Genomic DNA, 22,884 nt, shown 5'->3' on the forward strand with positions numbered 1-22,884 from the left:
GCCCCCTTGTACAGCCTTCTGATCTGAGTCTTGGTGCTTGCACCGTTAAGTAAATGTAAAGATCTTGTAAAACCATAAAAGCAATATGTTGCTTCAATAAATTAGTGTAAACAGCCCTCTGAGTGAGTCCTGGTGCTCTGTGCCATGTGGGGGTCTATAGTGACACCATCCCAACCCCCCAGTTCACCCAAAATAAGATACAGAGATCACATCTGCTCTATAGAATATATTATAAATTATGTCATGCATCCATTAACAAAATATACAAAGCCAACAGAAATATATCTATCTTAAGCCTGAGCATACAGCATCTAAACTCTAGTAAAAAGGAAACCTAAAGAGAACAGCATCTCACACTTGCCACTTCAATCCTCAATTAGGTGTTCCTCCTCAAATGCTTCAGTTTTGTAGTTTACAGAACACATGAACATTCCAAGTACAAAGGTACACATGGTGAACATGGGTCCTGCTGGGCCTGACAGACCCCAGCAAATAAAACCACACTGTGCTTCAAAGTGTCAGCAGCTTCTGCATTTCACCCCTGTCCTTCCTCCTCCTTGTCCCAGAGCTGGCATCAGTCAGAAGATACTCAAAAAAACCACATCCAAGTGAAGGTGGAAAGTCACAGAAGGATCTTTACCTGGTCCACAGCACACAGTTGTACTGGTGTACAGAGAGATGGGAAACGTTGCAAAATACTTCTACTGTATTTCAAAATAAACATTTAAGAGTATATCTTCCACAATCTATAAAAATAGGTTTAAAAGGAAAGTGGTATGATACATTTGTTTTCTTGGACTATTTTAATGGTTATTTTATCTCTATGGGTACTAAAGTCTTTTAAAAAATTACTGATAACCTGGCCAGCACAATACTGACACTGCTTCAGCTATGCTGTGACAAAACAAAGGTACTACTTTGAAGCAGGAGCAATCTAAAATATTTTAGAATCAATGGTCTCTTACTGCAGCAAGGAAAAAAATGTTTATTTGAAAGTAAGAATGTGGGCAACACTGTCAGCTGCTGAGGGACTGAGCTCTGAGGAGTTCTCTGCATAACCCACTGCACAGCAGTGTCTGGTGCTCATTTATTTGTCATTCTTCAGCATCCAATCTCTCAGCATATTTAGAAAGGAATTCTTAGATTGCCAAATTAAAGATGGGCATCTAAAAATCTTACCAGAAAAATGAATTCTACAAATGTGGCTATGGGAACACAGGACCAGCTAAAGCCATCAGAGGAGACTGTACATTTGAAAGTGCTTAAGTTAATGCATTTTTCAAACTCTCATGTAAAGTTATGTGATCCCTGCTTCAAGCATTCTTTCCATTCCTAAACATTACAAAAATTTATTCTCCAGTTCAGGTCTGGGTCCCTACACATTCTTGCATTTTTTTATGTGGTATTAACAGAGTAAAATGTTTGCACTGTAGTGAAAAAAGGTAACGGTCAAATTTTTTATATTTTTACAAAGAGCCTGTAAAGATTCCTAGAAAAGCCTTTCCTAGCCTTACACTCCATTTTTAACAAAATATTTTATGTAGGTTATACTTCTACAGTTAGAGATCTGGTGTGCACTATCATTACTGATTCGATTGCTGGTGGTAATTTTCCTGCTTCATTCTGCTACAACAAACAACAACTTTACTGGTATTCATCAGTTGAACAGTTCCACTTTTAGACTTCTCAAAAGTCTGAATTCAAGATGGCTTTCTTTTATGAGCAACTTCTTTTTCTTAGAATAATTTGTAAGATTGAAATTTGTCACTTTACTATCACACATTGGAAAACCAATTACTAAGTCTTCAGAAGAAACAAAGAAACTCCTAGTTTCAGGCATCTCTTGTAAATTAAGCAGGACTACATTTTATAGCAGCATTTTACACTGGTTTCTATTCCAGAGCTAATTAAGCCAACAAAACAATTCCAGCTGCCTAAAAAAAAGTATATACACAATAAAATGGGAAGTTCTCACCTGGGTACAAAGTTGAGTTCTACATGATTCCCTGGTAAAAGGATTTGATCTGAAATTAGAGATTTAAAGACCACTCATTTAACTATGAGGTCTAAATAATAACTGAAATCCTGGTATCCATTTCAAGAGATGCCACAAGAGTTGTTTGACATTTCCACGAGGGTAAAAAGAAAAAGAAGTCAAATGCTCAAAGAAAAGCTGAAGTTTTAAGCCAAACCTCCAAACAGAGAGCAGCTGAGGAGCAGCCTGCTCATCTTGCAAGCTTTAATTGGAGTTTACTCAATGAGGATTATTCCTCTCCCCAGCAGGCAGGTTTAGCACCTACTGCACCAGTCTCTGTTGCTGATCTGAAGCAATTCAGTCACCACCTCAATCATGTTATTGTTGTGTTTCTTCAGCAGCCTCAAGTTTAACTGCCTGTCACAGAAGCCCATCTCACACAGACTGGACAGCAGAGTGGCAGTCTGCTCTTCTGGAGCTGCAGGCTGCTGAAAACAAAAGACAGTAAGATAAATTTAAAAGCTCATTTATTTTTTGCCATTTGAACTGGGGGCCCTGCATTATGCTAGAATCAAACTGAGGCACAGAGGCTCTTCTGGCCCCATTTAAGCCATTTATAATCCTTATTTATAATCCACTTCTCACTTACAAAGGTGAGCTACTACTCTTACACAAGGCTACAAGAGAAATGTTTTTATCCATATGGCATGGATTTCCCATTCTGCTGAGAGCAGCAAACCTTAAAGGGACACCATCAAACTTAACATTTTACTCTTACATTAACTCCAATACAGAACATTGGTACACTTTTAAAACCACACACCTGGAAATGTGTCATTCTATGAAACTCAGCCAGCACACAGAGAGACACTCACCTGTTCAATAATGGGAGGCCCAGCAAATAATGCTTTGTAGGCAGAAGCAGCAACTGACAAAGCTCCTTTCACGAGCTCTCCTGCAATGCTGCTGCCCTGAGGGTACCTGGGAAGAGACCAGTGCTGCTTTAGGGGCAGTAAAGCCAAGGGTTTGCTTCAGTAAAATGCAGGTTTTTTTTCAGTAAAATGCAAGGACTGCTGGACACAACATCCTGTGATCCAAAGGAATCAGCAGTGTTTGGAAGTGAGCTGTACAAGAAGCTCATTCCTTCTCCTTGACACCTTCTAATTCAATTGTGGGTGTCTGCTTTCCATGAAGTGACCTTTTGTAAAGAGTTTTGTGTTCTCATCCAAAAGAGAACAGAGCTACATGAAAGCTGTGCACTGACACATCCATTCAGGGTAGGATGAGATGCTATTTGTTTTCTATGAATACTTAAGTTACTTAATAGTCTATTACATATATATATTCTATACTCTAATATATAATATATTCTAAGATATACTAGATATATTGTTTTCTATGAATACTTAAGTTACTTGATAGTCTATTATATATATATATTCTATAATAGATATAATATATTCTAATACATCCTAGATATATCTAATATATATTAGATATATATATACACTCTAATATATTCTATATTAGATATAGAATCTATAGATTCTATAGAATATATTATATAGAATATATATATTATATATCTATATATTAGATATATATATCTAATATATAAATATATTAGATATATATATACACTCTAATATATTCTATATTCTAATATATATATATATATATTCTTACTCAACATTTTGACTGCTCCAGTCTCAGTATTTCAGGACTACTTTATAGCTAGCTTGTAAAATCCCCATGCTAAGAATCCTGAGATTTTCCAGAAAAAAAACCCCACAGAATTTTAGAAGCATTCAACTTGAGCTCTTCATTAACTTTGGTTTGCCAGTTCTGCATCCTTTTGATTTGTGCCCAAGTAGAAACCAAGATCTTATGAAAACACAGCATGTTTGCTTTAAGAGGGGAGGCCTCTCTCCAAATTACTGACAACATGAAATCCATAGGCCAGAGCTTTTTCCTGGGTGTCTAATTAAGGTGTTCTCAGTCTAAAATAATGTTTGTGAAGTCAGAGCTTCAGCTTCATTACCTTGGGTATTCTGAGAACTTAGTGAGAAATGCAGAAGATCCTGGCTCATGATTATCTTCACCACTGGGTTCTGGAAGGGGAAGACAAAAATGTCAACATTTCCAGTTAATGACAATTAAGCTGGAGAAATGCAACACATACATTAACAGAAAAAAGTGTCTCTCAATACAACAGTAACACTCTAATTTCAGTCATGCAGAGAATCCAGGATTCTCACTGCAGTGAAAGCATCAGAAGATTTTCAGAATCATATGACTGATTAAAGAGGAACTGCTGTCTCAGTGACTGGAACAGCAAATTAAATACACAGCTCAACAATTCCAGAGCAAGGTAATTTCCCAGATGCCTGTAAGTACTTTTGAGTATCCTCTGACCATTTCCCATAACAGATGCTCTTAACTGATCCACAAAACCAATTATTTCTTTATTTGCAACATCCATATAGCAAAAGTTCAACACCCAGAGAAAAATTGAAATCTTTACTTGGTAGATTTCTGCTCTCCTCAAGAGAAAGGAGACATCAAATTCAATACTAGGCATAAGGAACAGGTGACAGCAATAGTCTGCACCCTACATTAAATATGTCAATACCTTCTCTTTGTATCTGATCATGAGGAGCAGAAGAGACAGGCTCTGAAGCTGCTGTGTTTGGTTCTTGGAAGGTAGAATTCTGAAGAGATGAAAGGCTCCTGAGAACAGAAGTCAAAAACATCACCATCACTACTTTTATTCTACACATACACACATAAACAAGTCATGGTCAACAGAAGAAAGAAAAAACTTCACATGCTCCCTTTCTCTCCCTCTCTTGCACTCATTTAAATCAGTGAGTTAGAAACATACACAGGGCCCCAAAACACAGGCCCCCCAGACAAACACAGGGCCCCCCAAACACACACAGGGCCCCCAAACACACACAGGGCCCCCCAAACACACACAGGGCCCCCCAAACACACACAGGGCCCCCCAAACACACACAGGGCCCCCCAAACCACACACAGGGCCCCCCAAACCACACACAGGGCCCCCCAAACCACACACAGGGCCCCCCAAACCACACACAGGGCCCCCCAAACCACACACAGGGCCCCCCAAACCACACACAGGGCCCCCCAAACCACACACAGGGCCCCCCAAACCACACACAGGGCCCCCCAAACCACACACAGGGCCCCCCAAACCACAGAGCCCAAGACAGGCTCTATAAAGTTGCAGGATCTAAGAACATCTACCTCAGCATTTGATAAGAATTTTGTTACATTTCCTGCTTGGGAAGTACTAGCCCTTGCAGAGTCTAGAGCAATACCAGCATCACCATTTTGTTGCTGTCCCCAGATCATACCTTTGTGCCTGGGGTGGGCTGTCCACAGTTGCTGGGGTTAGGGGTACTGCAGCCAGTGTTTGGGAAGCTGTCAGTGTCTCACTGACCTCCTGCACCTGTGGCTGCCTTCCCCCTCCTGCCTTCTCTGCCGCTGTTTCAGGCTCTCCTGTCTTTTCTAAGCCAGGCTGAGAAAGAGCTGAACTGTACATGGAGTCACCCAAGGGCCGGCTGGTGTCGAAGCACTCGGGGAGGATGATGATGTAGTCCTCTGAGGAAGCAGAGGAGCACTGACTCTGAACATCATCTTTATCATCTTCCTCTTCATCACCATTGCCAGCAGCACTACGGGGGCTTGTGCTCTCATCAGACAGTGGAAGGTCCCCTAGGAGGAAAAAAAGTGAGGTATTAATTGTCCATTTGTAGGGACAACAGCAGAGACAGAACTGTGCCAGCTGTAAGAAAAAAGTATTTAGAAATAACTGTAAACCTCAGCTGCTGCCATCCATGGTGTAATTTTCCCTGTTGTGGGGAGGGTGCAGTGTGAAAGAGTAACAGATCTTAATGTTAAGCCTTTGCAAATGCCCTGCTGGTATTAATGCCTACAGTGAAAACTGGAGTAAGAGCTAAATAGAGAAATTAAACTGTAGTTTTCAGCTCCTAAGTTACACACATTAGAAACAGGTCAGAAACATTGCAAGCTATGTGTACAAAATATGGAGGCACCAGTCATGCAAAATGTATGAGCACTTATTTGAATACCCAACTGGAACCTTTTGGTCTCAATTTCACTTTAAAAGGCAGCTGTTGAACTAGCTGCTCATTAAAGCTAGTTTATTAAACTAGCTGCTTATTAAAGCTAGTTTATTAAACTAGCTGCTTATTAAAGCACTGACACCAATTTTCTGATGTAATGATTCTCACAACTGGGACAATCTACCAATTCTCCTCATCTAATGAAGATCCATTTCCTAGAACAGTGTCAGGTCTTCTTACACATGACTTTTTTACAGCTTTATCTTATTCAAGCCCATTTTACTCACCACATGAATTTTCTGTCACTGGTTCTGACTGATGAATCTTGGCTTCCTTTTTGGAAGTGGAATTTCTATTTATCACAGGAGATTCTTCAGTTATTGTATTGCAGCTGAAGGTGTCTTGCAGTGTGTGTAAAGAGTCTAATAAAAGCAATCAGGAAAAACAATTAAATGGTATCAACCAGCTGAGATGAGCAATCTGTGCTCATGTCTGACTGCAAACAAGTCAAACCAGAGAAGGCAGCTAATGACAGAACTTACTCTGGAGGATTTTGGGGTTTTTTTGTGGGGGCTTGTGGTCAGGTGCAGCATCCAGGGTCAGAGATCTAATTACAGTTTCACAGACAAACTGAGTCCCACTCATATCTTCTTCCCCTTCCTCCTGGTTCAATGCATGTTCAGCTTTCACCTTCAGCACAGAAGAGTCCACAGAAAGGCAGGCTTCTGCCATTCCTTGGAAAGGGAAACAGAACAGATTTTACCACCACAGCAAAGAAATGTAACTATGAGAAGAATTTTTTAGACTAGCCACAGCTAATATTGATTCTGTGTGTTATTTCTAAAACTTGAAGGACTTCTGAATTCAGCTCAAGTTGAACACAAAAGTGACTGAGAAGTATGGGGAGCACACCTGGAGGGTTTGGAGTATAACCTAGTCTATCAAGGGTAGATTGTTAATTCTCCCAACAGTTCTAGTGGTCAGACAAATCAAAAGAAGCACTTGAAAGGATTTTATACAAGGGCATGCAGCAATAGGACAGCAGGGAATGACTTTAACATGGAGGAGGGTACATTTACATTAGATATTAGGCAGAAATTCTTCCTTTTGAGGGTGGTGAGGCCCTGGCACAGGTTACCCAGAGAAGCTGGGGCTGCCCCTGGATCCCTGCAAGTGTCCAAGGCCAGGCTGGCCAGGGCTTGGACCAGCCTGGGAGAGGGGAATCTGTCCCAGCTCATGGCAGGGGGGTGGAACTGAACAATCTTTAAGGTCCCTTCCAACCCAACCCATTCTGTGATTCTATGAGTTCTATGATTTCTATTTCCAATCTATGTATACATTATGCTCCAACCTCTATAATCACTAATGCAGTGTCAGACTCCAAACAACTTGTAATTTTATTTTTTTCCAAAGAAGAGGAAGACAGTAATTAGAATTCCTTTCAGACACCAGCTTTGCTGACTACAGAGAAGTGACAATAACCTCCCTTCACCCCCAAGCTCCTCAGGACTGCTGCTTACCAGGCACTAGTTTAAATCCACTCCCCTCGTTCTCCTCCTCTATCTGACCTAAGCCAGGTTTCTCCAGCAAGGGGCTGTCACGTGGCAAAGGGGACATGCATGGAGTCATGTCTGGAAAACACAGGGAGCAAAGAGAATTGGCACTAAAGGAGAAGGAGCCTCCATCAGGTAACATTTTTAAAAGTGATTCTTTTTAAGGGACTTTTAAGTTCTTCTTTTTAAGAAATTTAGTTATTTTGAAAGATAATCTGGTGGAATAAACAACTAGCTTTGCTTAACTCTGCCACTGGCTGTGCAAAGAAAATGGCAGCATTCCTCAACATCTGGAATGTTATGTTCTTGGGGATATGAAGGTGAAAAGAAGCCAAGCTACACACAAAGGAGAGCCAGAGCACAGGAGCCTTACCAACAGGAGTATTGTGTGGCACTCGCTCCAATTCCTGCACAATATTAATGTCCAACAGCTCAAAGGACAGCAAATCCTACAGGAAAAACACAGAGAGTTTCCATGAGCAAAGTCTGAAAGTGAATCACATCTGTACTTGGCAGCACAGATACCACAGAGGTACAAATAACACTTTGTTCCTCAAGACAATCTCAGGGGGCAGTTTTCCCACAACATATATTTACATCACTATGTAAAATGCTCAGAACTCCCTTATTAGGGCCAGAGAAAGACTCAATGCTGATTCTCTTTTGAGGGTCTTAATCTGTCCTACACACACCTTCCACATAATGACAGTGCCTAGTACCAGTTTGAGAAAACAGCTCTGCTATATAAAATGCAATATACTCGTTCTGAAAATAGAGAGGCCATTTTTAGAGCTCAGAAGTTTTCTTCTTGCAGATGTCTACCTCCCTGGACATCAAACCCAAGGTGTTTGCTTTATATCCACCTGAATTTCAGCACTTTACCTGTGCAGTGAGGAGATCGACAGATGGGATATAAAATTCTCTCTCACTTGGCAGATTTTTGATCTTTAAAGGAACAGTTGGCAGAGATATTTCAGCCTGCTCTGCAATTTCCCCTATCAGTTGAGCACCTGTCTCTAAGGAAGCATCCTGCAAAAACAAAACAAAAAAACAGGAGCCCCTTAGCCACAGTAAATAAAACATCACATGAAATCTAAAGTCTGAGTTTTGTGTAAACACACAAGTAATTTGAAAGAAATTTAAATCAACTCATTACAGAGCCAAAAGGCCAAGACCTAACAGAGAGAAATGCTGCAGTGTTTCAGTTCCATCAAAGAAGCAGACAAATAGCTGCCACAGACTGATAGCTGATGTCTTGCCTGTCAAAAAGAACAACTACTTTACAACTTATAAATGCAATGTATGTTGTATTTCTTTCCTATTAAAAAAGCAAAAAAACTAAAAGAATCCCCTTGAATAGTCAGTTAGGAATACTATGCCAAATAATACACAGTGCTCCTTCTCCTAGGCAATTCTGAGCTGCCCCAAATACCAGGTGAGTGACTTGCCTGTTTGCTTCTGGAAGCTTTACTCTTGTGACAGGAGTCAGAATCCTTCCAATCACCTTCTACACAGTCAGCAGCTGGGGAGGGATCCACAACAATACTGCACCAGATCCTTGGGCCAAACTGCTCCCCTCTGTGTGACAGTCTCCAGTGAGAAGTGTAAGTTCCTTCGATGTTGGGAGCTACAAACTCAACTGAAACAGTTCCTACTTGTCCAGATGGGAGGGATGGCACTATCACATCTTTTTTCTCAGCAGATGCCAAGGTCAGGTTACCCCACATAAGTTTCAACTGAAACATACAACAGAAAAAGCCAAAAGTCAACTTCTCTGCAAAGTGTGGGCAGTTCCTCTGCATAGCTCCTCTGCTGAAAGGCCTTGTGGGTGCAGGCATGGAGCAGGCAGGCTGCTAGTGCACATCCCCACACTAATCACTATCAACACAAAGATGATATCAACACAAAGATAGATATCAACACAAAGATGATACCAACACAAAGATGATACCAACACAAAGATGGTATCAACACAAAGATAGATATCAACACAAAGATGGTGTCAACACAAAGATGGTGTCAACACAAAGATGGTGTCAACACAAAGATGGTGTCAACACAAAGATGGTGTCAACACAAAGATGGTGTCAACACAAAGATGGTATCAACACAAAGATGGTATCAACACAAAGATGGTATCAACACAAAGATGGTATCAACACAAAGATGGTATCAACACAAAGATGGTATCAACACAAAGATGGTATCAACACAAAGATGGTATCAACACAAAGATGGTATCAACACAAAGATGGTATCAACACAAAGATGGTATCAACACAAAGATGGTATCAACACAAAGATGGTATCAACACAAAGATGGTATCAACACAAAGATGGTATCAACACAAAGATGGTATCAACACAAAGATGGTATCAACACAAAGATGGTATCAACACAAAGATGGTATCAACACAAAGATGGTATCAACACAAAGATGGTATCAACACAAAGATGGTATCAACACAAAGATGGTATCAACACAAAGATGGTATCAACACAAAGATGGTGTCAACACAAAGATGGTGTCAACACAAAGATGGTGTCAACACAAAGATGGTGTCAACACAAAGATGGTGTCAACACAAAGATAGATATCAACACAAAGATAGATATCAACACAAAGATAGATACCAACACAAAGATGATACCAACACAAAGATAGATACCAACACAAAGATAGATATCAACACAAAGATAGATATCAACACAAAGATAGATACCAACACAAAGATGATACCAACACAAAGATAGATACCAACACAAAGATATCAACACAAAGATAGATACCAACACAAAGATGATACCAACACAAAGATGATACCAACACAAAGATGATACCAACACAAAGATATCAAGACAGCTGTAAATGGGTCAAACTGCACCACTATAACATGGGGGATATACTATTAATGGGAAACTAAAAAATTAATATTCAGTGATGGTGCTCAATCCCTTCCTTCCCATAGCCTACACTTTTGTAAAGAGTACCTACACAGCTTATTGCCCCAAAATTCCCAGCTGAATTCAACAGGCCAAAGGAAATCTTCAACAGGTCCTAACAGAGAATGCACCTGCAAATGTCATCTCCCAGAGTGATTTCAGTGTGTAGAAGGAAGAGCAAAGGCAAGATACCTTGGTGTCTGAGCTCCACTCCACATTGCCAGTATTTTTCATTCTCCAGTGTTTGATAAACTTTGTTCCTGGTTTCAAGTGAGTCCCATCAGGCAAATTCTCATCCACAAATACTGCACTAAGTGTTGGGACAATTGCTTGGAAGGGTTGATTAGGATTCCTGGGATTGGAGAGAGGAAACAGAAAAAAAAAAATACACCAAAACTGAAGTTCAGCTGCTGATTGATGTTAATTTGCCTTTTCAATGCCCTAAATGGAAGGGATGAATGAAAGAAACAAACTGTACAAGTTTTACACTGCACAGTCATAAACTCAAAGGGAGTGGGAAATGCAGAGCAGCTGCCTGCAAAGGCTGCTGTCTAATGAACCTCAGCTTAAGAGCACATTAAAAAAAAAAGAAATAGCAGTGAACATAAATATACAGAATGTACTTGACTTTCTGCAGACAAACTTAATAGAGCAGGAAGATACAGACTGTTTCTAAACTGGCAGTAAATATTAATTTAATGTATGAGCATGTATATGTATGTATAACCCTAGGCACTCCCCTTCCTCCTAAATCTACATAAATCACTACATTTCTGGTAATAACCATCAGCCACTTTTTTTTTCCCTTTCTCCTACTCTCCTCTCAATTAAAAACACTCTACCTTGCAAATGGCATTTGGACTAAATTCTCACCCAGTCAAATGACAAATCACCCTTCAAATGAGCAATTCCCTAACCTTCCTCCAGTTACTTTAACTCAGTCTCATAACAAAAGCTCAGACAGCACAACTGCCAGATGCTCAGTTAACAACAAGCCTTACAGGAAGGTATTAGGCTGGACACTCTCAGATTTCAGAGCAGGTGAGCCATTTGTTTCCAACACATGGATAGAGTTCCACAGATGAATTTTCCTGTGCAATTTTAGCTGCTTTTTGAGCTCTCGGACCTCTGCTTTTCGCTGTTTCTTCTCTGCTCGCAATCTTTGCTTCTCTGCCTTCAGAAATCTTTTGTCCATCTGTTTCTGGAGCCTGCAAAGCAATTAACACACCTTATTACATTAAACTGATCACAATTTATCTTTATCCACCACAGTCTTAGTCTCAAGGGAACCCTTCAGGAAATATCCCATGCTTCTAGACTGGATACAAAATGATTTTAGAAGAACATCCTCAGAATGCTTGTGGAACTCTTTTGAATGATCTCTGAAAGAACAAAAAAAGGCAGGCACAGAATGCTCAAAGAAAAAGCAAGCTCCCAAAGTTTACAACCCCAAAAGTCTGTCTTTTCTACTCTGTTGTTAAAAACACTGTAAGATTTATGACTTATGCCCTTTAAGAAAATCTGAGTACCATTTCCATTTTTTGTTATCTCTACAATAAAAGCTGAACCCCAACTCCACCACAGGTGTTTCCTTGCCATCAAAACAACCTTGCCAGGCACTGCCAGGGGCCAGCATTTACCTGACTTGCTCCAGAGTGGCAGGCAGGCGTGGGGACAGCTCTGCCAGGCTGGAACTGTCAGCCCCACAGGGGATGGGCCTGCGCAGCTTTAACAAGACGTGGTTTGGATCGTGTGCATACGCTCCTGCCTCACACTCCTCACAGATATTGTAGCCTGGACAAAGGCTGCAAAGCAGAAAACACAAAGTTATCAAGAGGCAAGGAATTTCTGCAGAGAGACTTTCACTGTAAGCAGTTTCCAAGTGACAGCAGCTGGATGTTTCACTTTTAGATCAATATTTGGAGCCATGACACCTGCATGATTACCTCTCCTTTTGGCAAAACTGCACCACAGTTCCCACTTCTCTGAACACACACTGAAAAAATGTGATGCTTCCTTTAGCACAAGTGATTAAAATTTTTGCTATGATGGGCAGAACATTTTATCAAAATCCAGTGCCAGAAACAGCACCATACTTATGAAAATACAGTGGGTAAGTCAGCAAGCATTCAGGGATGCAAAGCAGATTGCTCCTCCAGGAACAGGGCTGATAAAAACCAGACTGTCACCTCCTGCCAGCAAGGGAAAAAAAAATCCAAATAAGAACTCCTGTTGGCATTTCATCCACTGCTTCTGCCTAGTCCCAAAATGCTGATCTTCACAGCAGTCGCCTCATTCAAATAAAACTCTCACTTTCAACACCTTCCTTCAGACATTTATCAAAATCTATTTCATATTATCAGACAGACAAGAGTGCAGTCATTAAGAAAAAGTATGACCTGCCTTAGTCTCACTGACTCAGAACCAAACAAAAAACTGACTTACAGACTAGTGGTTCTAAGTTTGGCTTTTTTGTTTAGTTAAACAAACAAAACCTTTTCTGTTACAATTATTGCATCTTATTACTGCAGATAAGGTAAAGAGCCATTGAGAAGACAGCTCTGAAGTTCTCTGAACTGTGTTCATTGAGAACACAGCGTTACAGAGTTCTCTCACTTTAACAATCACCTTTTCTCAAAATACCATTAATCTTGCTTTTATGTAGATAAAGTCTAGTGACCACAGGAGAGAACATCAGCAGTCCACATAGTGGATATTCTGAAATGTCCAGCAGGCTGTGGATTGGGAACCTAGAAGTATTTAACCCCAAGACAGTTTCTCTCTCACTCACAGGCTGTGCCTGGCACGTTCCCCACACTCCCAGCTCACTGAAATGTCCAGCAGGCTGTGGATTGGGAAGCCAGCAGTATTTAACCCCAAGACAGTTTCTGACTTACAGGCTGTGCCTGGCACGTTCCCCACACTCCCAGCACTGAAATGTCCAGCAGGCTGCAGATTGGGAACCTAGAAGTATCTAACCCCAAGACAGTTTCTCTCTCCCTCACAGGCTGTGCCTGGCAGGTTCCCATCCTCCCAGCACTGAAATGTCCAGCAGGCTGCAGGCAGCAGTATCTAACCCCAAGAGAGTTTCTCTCTCTCACAGGCTGTGCCTGGCAGGTTCCCCACACTCCCAGCATTGAAATGTCCAGCAGGCTGCAGACTGGGAATCTAGAAGTATTTAACCCCAAGACAGTTTCACTTACAGGCTGTGCCTGGCAGGTTCCCCACACTCCCAGCATTGAAATGTCCAGCAGGCTGCAGACTGGGAATCTAGAAGTATTTAACCCCAAGACAGTTTCACTTACAGGCTGTGCCTGGCAGGTTCCCCACACTCCCAGCTCACTGAAATGTCCAGCAGGCTGCAGACTGGGAATCTAGAAGTATTTAACCCCAACACAGTTTCTCTCTCACTCACAGGCTGTGCCTGGCACGTTCCCCACACTCCCATCTCACTGAAATGTCCAGCAGGCTGGGAACCCAGCAGTATCCAAGCCCAGAGAGTTTCTCTCACTCACAGGCTGTGCCTGGCACATTCCCCACACTCCCAGCTCACTGTACCAGCACTGAAATGCCCAGCAGGCTGCAGCCAGCAGTATCCACCCCAGAGAGTTTCTCTCTCTCTCAGCCCCTGTACCTGCACTGGTAGCGGACCCCGACGATGCGAGCCTGGCAGCTGCAGCAGGACATGAGCCAGTCCCAGTGGCTGCTGCTGCTCCCCACGGGGCTCTCTGAAGGTGCAGGTGCTGCTGGAAATGAGCTCTCACAAAAATCTGCAGGCTGGCTGCAAGGAACAAGCTTCTCATACAGCTTCTGCTCCAGCCTCTCAACAGTCTCCTTAACTACTTGTTCCCTGAACTGGAAAGAAATGAAAGCAGTGGTGAATGAGAGCCACCTCTGAAGTTTGAAATGCTGAGTTACATTGTCCCAAGCCTCCCAATCTGTCAGTAGCCACAGACTACTTCAGAATCATTTCCCCTACCCCCAGCACACTCTGCATAAAATTATGATAATATATAATACATACAACATATATCATAACATTATTATAATTTTATATTATTATAATGTTACCATATTATATATATCACACAATATTATATTATATTATCATATATATGATATATAACATCTATAATATGATAATATATAAAATATATAAACAAATACCACATTCCTGAGAGAGGACTTTTATTTTAGTAAATACCAAGGCAAATTAAAAATCACGTATTTTTAAACTGTGATTTTTTTATTGTGCTTACAATATTGTTTTATTTTTTATTTATTAATAATGTTTTTTTTTAATTTATTAATATTGTGCTTACAATATTGTTTTTCTTCCATAAGCCTGCATGAAGGGAAGGAAACTCATCTCCAAAACTGGGCAATTGAGAGCCTACAACAGCAACACTCCCTAAGCCCTCCCCACAATGAGTGGTCTGGAATTCCCATGTGCCACAAGGATTCTGTTTGTTATGGGAGCTACTTGAAACTACTCTCAAACTAAATCAAATGCACAAACTAAACATTCCACTCTGCACAAGTGGCATGGATCAAGTTTATGGTTTTGGGCTTTTTTAAGGTGTCCCTTGTACACATAGTTAAAGATCCAGTTCTCATTAAAATCCTGGTCACAAGTGCTGATGGCAAGAGTGTTCAGATGTCAGGCATCACAAAGATCTCTTCCAACAACAATAAAACTGAAGTATATAAAAAATTGCAAGACAATTCACTTACTGTTTCCAAGTAGCTAGTAAACCATTCTGGAGGATTTTCATTTGTGCTTTCTGCTCTGGTCTGATTTAACTTTTGCTGGGGAACAAAATAAACCAAAACAAAAGCAAAAAAAAAGTATGCAAAGTTAAAAACAAAAACAAAACTCAACACAGCAAGGTAACTGCTGAAATAGCTTTTAAGTGTCTTTATAGAAAAATATTTATGTAGCCACTGACATTTTCCTGAACCATTTCTGCCTCATTAGCATTTGAGTGTAATTACACACCAAAGAAATCAAGTCGGGCAGAAGTTCCCAGATGGCAATGAGGGCTTCAGGAGCTGAACTGCTCTGTTTATCAGAATACTTGAGAATGGTCAACATGAAAGCACTGGCATTTCTAAAGACAGCATCAAATTATCCTCTTGAAAACACTCAAACTATTTGGTGAGCTTCAGCAGGTGCAGGGAACTGAAACAGAGACCAACTTCTGGACTCAGTTTTTATATAAGGCTAAAGAGGACAACCAGTCTACAAAGTGATTTACATTTATTAATTCTTTGCTTTAATGCAGCTCAGCTTCTTACCTGCATGGTCAGCTCCTTGTCATTTTTCAGTTCTTCCTCTAACCCCTGAGCTAGCATGGAATGATGCAAAAGTGGTTTCTTCTCATCTTTAAGAAGCACCAGCTTTTCTGTCACATCTTTTTCATGTAGTTGCAAAGCATGAGAAGAGTTCTTTTCATAGGCATTCATCTGAAGCTGATTTCCCTGTTTTACTGCAATCTAAATAAACACAACACACACACACCATGGTTTCCACTTACAATCAGCATAGAGAATCTGTAAAAACAGATTACACTACATTGTAGTGTAATCTACAGTATTACACTACATTGGAGAGTTTGGCAAAAGGGTGGGGAAAGACTAACAGACAAAAAGAAAAACTGAGAGAGATGCCAAGGTAGAGTCAAGCTGATATTCTACTTCTGAAAGGTTATTAATATACTTATTAAAAAGTTCATAAAAAGCCAAAGGATAAGCATGCAAATATTCTGCTGGAATTTCTCAGCCTACAATAAAGTGCTCCTAGGAGGCAGTAATCAATAAATTCTGTCCAGAAATTTATTTTGAAATTATCAGATTTGAAATTCAAACCAGGAGTAAAAAGTTGTGAAAGACTTAATAATGTAAAACAGGAATGCAAACAAATGCAATTCTTATTTTGTCCATGTGCTTATAAAGTAACTAAGCATTGACTCTACCAAGTTTTAATGATCTGCTCTGCAGCAGAGTCTCTGTGGCAAGATTGCTGAAGGGTTTCACTAAAGCCCAATATTTCCAAATATGGAATTACTGTTGAAGGCTTTGCCAAAGCCAATCCCTTAACCCACTGCTGCTCAGGGTCCTGAATCCAACTCCTATTCAACTAATCTATAAAAACAAAGACCAACCAGGATAGAAAAAAAAAAATGTATTAAGACATTCAAGCTAGAAAACAGCTTTGAAGAACTATTCTGATTTCCTGGGCCAGGAAATGCCACCTTTTTTCTCAGCTGCACCAGTTTTAATTACAGAAGGATGAATACATTGAAAAAAGTCAAAGAGCACATTTACCTTCAGAGCTTCTTCATACTCCTCTAAAGAAAAATAGAAAGAAGAGTGAATGGCCCCTATCTCACACAACAGATGTAAGTTTATCACACAGTATTTAGAAACCTTTACATGACATTGGGGGCCTCCCCTACCTTCTGTAAATTCTCTTAAATTAAAAGCCTAATTAAATTAGTGCAAGGATTTGTACATACAGCAACAAGCACACATTTCCACAGCCAAGAACCACAACATTCCACTCATTTAGTCACTTCCAATTTGTTCCTATGGATCAAGAATTCTTTCCTTCAGCAAGAATCTGATGCCAAATCATATATAAAACACAAAAATCCAAAAGCAATCATTCTTGATGGTGCATCTTCAAAAAACACAAGCAACAGTTGGGGTCTCTAATCTTGATTCCACCTCAGTAAAGCAGCAGCTCACCTTTGCTGTTCACAGAGACCTGCAAAGAGAAGCACCAGTGAGCAAGGGGCACAGACACATCTTTGCAGTCCTCTTCAAATGAACCCCTTCAGAATAACCATGCTTTCACTGCCAGCTGCTAAAGCAGCAGCCCTTTAGCTGTGTGTTGTGGCCATGTTTAATCATCCCCAAAGCTGTGGTGCTGCCCATGTTTGTTCCTGCTTGGCACAGGGGGCAGCTCTGGCACTGCTGATGGCCAGGACAAGCTGCTCTCCTCAAAAGGCACTGCCTGTACCCCTGGGCTCACTGCACAGCTCCAGAGCTCAGCCCCACTTGCTCTAAATGCCCAGTTAAGTGCTTCAAAAGATCAATTAAGTGTTTCATAAGCCCATTCTTCTACAGAAAATTAATTCTCAATGGTGCACATAGAAGTCACTGACAGGAAGCTATTTAACCCCCACAGCATCACAGGATTCTAAACAATGTTTGCTCAGTATTTCAGAAAAAAGCTTTCATAGATTTATCTGTGAAATAATATTTATAAATATTATTGTGTAAATATAAATAGAAATATTATCTGTGTAAATAAATATTTATATTTACATATTATACAGGCTGGAAAATAAGGGAAGAATCATTCTCTGAAAGGTTATTGGAAGCTTCTTGACATTTCCCATTAGGGAAAAATAGTAAGAACAAGAACCCATATCTCATTTAGGAGAGCCATAATCCAAGCAGTGGAACACTGTGTTTGCAAAAGGTCATTCTGTGTGAGAGTTACATTCCCCTCTGAATCTCTAGATAAACAAAAACAATATCAGAGGGTGAGACTGTGCCAAGCAGGAAGTTACTCAACAAGGACAACTAGAAGTAACCAATTTGTTTTCTGAGTCAGTAATCTGCTTGGAGATTACAGCAATTGCATAAAGCAAGCAGAGGATTTGAGAACAGCAGATCACTGAAGCCAACCTGTGCTAATGACAGGGGACTGCATTTTCCAGAGGAAGGAGTGTGGAGACAGGGCCTTACCACAGCTGCAAACAAAAATAGTTACAACTACCTGGCACAGACATCTTTTCTGAAAAATCCTTTCATTAGGGTCTTTTCTTCTGGGAAGCTTCAGCTTCTCCATGTTTGTGAGTTGGAGAATTGTTTACCCAGCATGTGAAATTGTTTTTACTTGGTGACCAATGACAGCCACCTGTGTCAAGGCTGTGAGCAGTCACAAGATTTTATTATCATTCCTTTCAAGCCTTCTGATGAAATCCTTTCTTCTATTCTTTAGTATACTTCTAATATATAATTTTCTTTTAAAATAATATATATCATAAGATAATTAATCAGCCTTCTGAAACATGGAGTCAAGATTCTCATCTCTTCCCTTGTCCTGGGACCCCTGTGAACACCACCACAACTACCTCATAAAAAATAGAAAAATAAAAAAGATTAAAAATAATAAGTTCCTCAATGGAAACATTCCTCCCTCAGAGCACACAAAACCACTGGGTGTTTCAACAGGGTGAGAAAAAGAAAGGCAGGAGCTTCTAAAAAAAAGCAGTTTAAAATATGAATGCTGCATTAAGAGTAAAAGCACAGGACTATCAGCTGTTTTCTTATGAAAGGGGCAAACATTCCCCCACCCTGATCTGCATAAAAGACTCTCCTGAAGGACCCAGTGCCAACCATCAGGAGGCACAAAGTCATTCCTGCAGCAGCCATTCTCCAGCTGATTTACTGGGAGTGTGGGGTGGCAGGGATTTTACCTCATCATTGTCCTCATCAATGTACTTGATCTGAATGTTGTCCAGGTCAAATGAAACTTTAACCTGTAAGAAAAAGAACGAACACAAAACCATAGTGAGGCAGGACCTCAGTTAATCATGATTATTAAAATGACTATTAATTAGGAATAACATTAAAACCCTTCTGTCCCTCCCTTCAGTGTCTCAGTGGAAGCAAACACTGTTTTACCAAATCCATTCCTCTGGAGCTGAACTCTTCCCAGTGCCTTCCCTCCAAGCTTTATTCTTTTCAGTAGGGAAAGTTAGTAAACACATCTTTTTCCTCTTGCACCTTGCCAGGTTAATGTTTACTCCAAAATAAATAATCAAAACCTCCCCATTCTAAGAGGACAAGCTCAGGGTTAGCAAACTCAGTCATGGTAAACACTGCAAAACATGAAGATAAAAGACAAACAATCCCTAAAACTCTTTTTAGAAAGCACCTGGGACACAGCTCACCAAGGTGTTCAGCCTTTTCTCAGCCTATGAAGACTCACAGAATAAAGCTGAGCAGATATTTTGCATTTTACATTAGGAAGGCAGCATGAGCAGCACCAAATGAACCATAAAATGAAAGCAGCTGTTTCCATATGCTGAGTCTTTGAGGCTCCTCTATGTTTTTGTACCAGGTTCCTACAAAAATCGCATTTTTCTGTCTTGGTTTGGACAGACAGGTGTGTGCTAAGGAAGGTAGAAGCCTCCCTTGAAATGGAAAATGGAAACTCCCTTCTCCTGAATTATCACAATTCTTAAATTAAGGGGCTCTCAGGCAAAGATATGGGAATAGGAACAAGAGTTCATGTTTGGACCAGGTTCCTACAAAAACCGGAGCTTTCCCAACAGAAACTCTCTGAAACAACTGACACACGTCCTGCGAGGCCAGAGCTAACAGAGCAACAACAGCCTCGGGCAAGAGGGGCTGCCTGGGGAGTGACGGGGACACACGGACACAGGGACACGAGGACACACGGACACAGCCCCCCTGGAGCACAGGGACACACGGACACACAGACACTGAAGCACAGGGACACACAGACGCAGCCCCATTGGAGCACAGGGACACAGCCCCACTGGAGCACAGGGACACATGGACAGAGGGACACACGGACACACAGACACTGAAGCACAGGGACACACGGACACAGGGACACAGCCCCACTGGAGCACAGGGACACACAGACACAGGGACACACGGACACAGCCCCACTGGAGCACAGGGACACACGGACACAGGGAGACACGGACACAGCCCCACTGGAGCACAGGGACACATGGACAGAGGGACACACGGACACAGCCCCCCTGGAGCACAGGGACACGCGGACACACAGACACTGAAGCACAGGGACACACGGACACAGGGACACAGCCCTACTGGAGCACGGGGACACACGGACACAGCCCCACTGGAGCACAGGGACACACAGACACAGGGACATACGGACACAGCCTCACTGGAGCACAGGAACACCTGGACACAGGGACACACGGACACAGCCCCCCTGGAGCACAGGGACACCTGGACACAGGGACACAGCCCCACACAGACACTGGAGCACAGGGACACACGGACACAGCCCCACTGAGCACAGGGACACACGGACACTGGGACACAGCCCCACTGGAGCACAGGGACACAGCCCCACTGGAGCACAGGGACACAGCCCCACACGGACACTGGAGCACAGGGACACACGGACACAGTCCCACTGGAGCACAGGGACACACGGACACATTCTGAACATGCTCCAGGCAGGCTGTTCCAGCAGCACATCCCAAATTCTGGGAGTGCAGTGGCAGACCCAACTTGTTTTGTCAGGAAGACGCTGTGCTCTGTACTTCCATGGTCTGGAACCACAGATTGCTCTCTGAACGCAGGGCAGAACAAGAGCTCACAAGTTTGTAAATTCCTAAGTTTATCCCTTATAAACATCAACCACATTGAATAAAAGACCAAAACATAACAAAGACACAAGTTTAACTCCCTTGGAACAATAATTCCCACAACAGAGACAACCCCTGGCTGTACCTCAGGGAAACACTGTAATAGAACACCACACCTTGAACAAACACACCCTGGCTCTCAGAATACCTGAGATTAAGGGCAGCACAGTGCTTACACTGTAATCTGCTTCCAGCTTTGATGCAAGCAGGGCTCTGAGCAGCTCAGACATTCCTGCAGCTCTACTTGCATTAAGTATTTTAAGATTGAATCAGTGCCTCTTTCAGAGGACTGAAATACAGCAAGGGAAGGGGATGCAGCTCAAACTTTGAACTTGAGCAATTCATAAAATAAAACCAGTCCTGCGTGTGTACTGGAATATACTGGTCAGAAAAAGAGATGAAAAAGAGAAAATAACACAGCAACAAGATCTCTTCATATGGATCTTTGAAAGCAAGCTAAAAAAACCAATACAGTTGTGTGGAAGAGGTTTTACAGCAACTTCTGTGAGCCAGTGAGAAGTTCGAGAAGAGGATCCATGTTTACCCCTGAAAGAATTTTCTACCAAGGTCATTGACACAGAAACCAAGAAAGAAAGAAGGATAAATAAGAGAAACCTGAACTGTCTATTCCAATGAGCACTTTGTTTGTCTCTGGTAACCAATGAGTAAAGTGTAAATTAATGAGCTTTATAAGAATGTATAAAAAGCATGCAGGCCATAAAAAAAACAGTTTGAAGCCTTCTAAAAATGGAGTGTGTTGTCTCAGTCTTAACTACGACACAGCTGCTACAGAATTCATTAATAACAATAATAATAGTAATAATAATAATAATGTTAGTTTCATCATAGCCAAGGGAGTCCTCACAACAATTTCACACTAAGCCAATACGAGAATTGTCACTGAATTGCCTTGAAAACAAGCAGCCAAACAAACTCTGAGCCGTACCAAGAGCAGGATACACAGAGCTGCCCACGCAGGTACGGCCCAGTCAGAGCCGGTTCTACCCAAACCACCTCACACAAAGCTCCGGGAACCAAGGGACCAAACTAAATCTATTCGTGACTCAGGATCCCAGAGAGCACAGACAAATCGTTAGAAAAGCACAGACGGGTGTTGCTTCACTATAAATACTTGAATAAGGATAGGAAATAATAGAATGTGCTTTACAGAAGGATTGAGCCAAACCTCTGGAAAAGGGCAAAGAGCACAGCTAATACCAGCTGCTCACACAGAAAAAAAAAAGAGCCCTTGAAAATCTTTTTCCAAACCAGGCCGTGCATGCCAATCTAAGCACACAGCAGGAGCGAACTACGCTATTTAGGCAAAAATAAAAATCAAGACCGCAGTCCTATGAACCAGCACTTCTAACAGCGTGTGAAATGAAGGACACCGCTTCGGAAAGCGCGGTCAGAGTCGCTGGGCCCTCAAAGCCTCGCCGGTCCGGTCAGCGCCTCGCCGGGCCGGCTCCCGGCGGCTGCGGCCCCCCCGCCCCGCCTCCCGCGGCCAGCCCGCGCTCACCATGGCCTCCACATCGGCCCACGTCGTGTGCGCCGGGTCGGACACGAGGAAGGAGCGGGTGTCGCCGCGGCAGGTGACGCGCAGGGTGACCCGCGGCTCCATGGCGCGCTCCCGCGGGGCCGGGGCTGGCGGCGCCAGCCCTCCCGATAGGCACAACATGGCGGCCCGAGGGCGGCCCGCCCCGCACCCGCTGCGCGCGGATATTGGCGGAGCCGCCTGTCACTCATTCATTCCTCCGCCGTGATTGGTCGGGAGGCGGAGTCAGAAGGGTCGCGGAACAACAACAATAAACACAACCGGGCGCGCGCGCGCGCACCGCGGCCA

The 22,884-nt window shown here is 42.1% G+C and overlaps 1 protein-coding gene across 4 annotated transcripts; it reads right to left on the minus strand.

Annotated features, from left to right (window-relative positions):
* Positions 1-211: 211 nt before the first annotated feature.
* NBR1 (NBR1 autophagy cargo receptor) lies at positions 212-22,751 on the minus strand. 4 transcript variants are annotated; one of them, XM_054649545.2, is made up of 21 exons: positions 22,561-22,750; positions 19,080-19,142; positions 17,338-17,356; positions 16,915-16,937; positions 15,886-16,083; positions 15,322-15,396; positions 14,222-14,442; positions 12,228-12,392; positions 11,589-11,795; positions 10,780-10,939; positions 9,092-9,379; positions 8,526-8,672; positions 8,017-8,092; positions 7,611-7,721; positions 6,633-6,824; positions 6,378-6,512; positions 5,359-5,719; positions 4,608-4,705; positions 4,017-4,086; positions 2,851-2,956; positions 212-2,460 (listed from the first exon to the last, which is right to left on the minus strand). In XM_054649545.2, exons 1-21 carry the CDS (start codon positions 22,717-22,719, stop codon positions 2,290-2,292), a joined length of 3,045 nt encoding a protein of 1,014 aa, XP_054505520.2. In that variant the 5' UTR covers positions 22,720-22,750; the 3' UTR covers positions 212-2,289. The 4 variants fall into 4 exon arrangements, with proteins under 4 accessions (XP_054505520.2, XP_054505518.2, XP_054505521.2 ...); XM_054649543.2 differs by having other exon boundaries at positions 212-2,463; XM_054649546.2 differs by lacking the exon at positions 7,611-7,721 and having other exon boundaries at positions 212-2,463; positions 22,561-22,751.
* Between the last annotated feature and the right edge of the window lie 133 nt (positions 22,752-22,884).

This window comes from Agelaius phoeniceus, chromosome 26 (genome assembly GCF_051311805.1).
Source record: "Agelaius phoeniceus isolate bAgePho1 chromosome 26, bAgePho1.hap1, whole genome shotgun sequence".
Taxonomy (NCBI): domain Eukaryota; kingdom Metazoa; phylum Chordata; class Aves; order Passeriformes; family Icteridae; genus Agelaius; species Agelaius phoeniceus.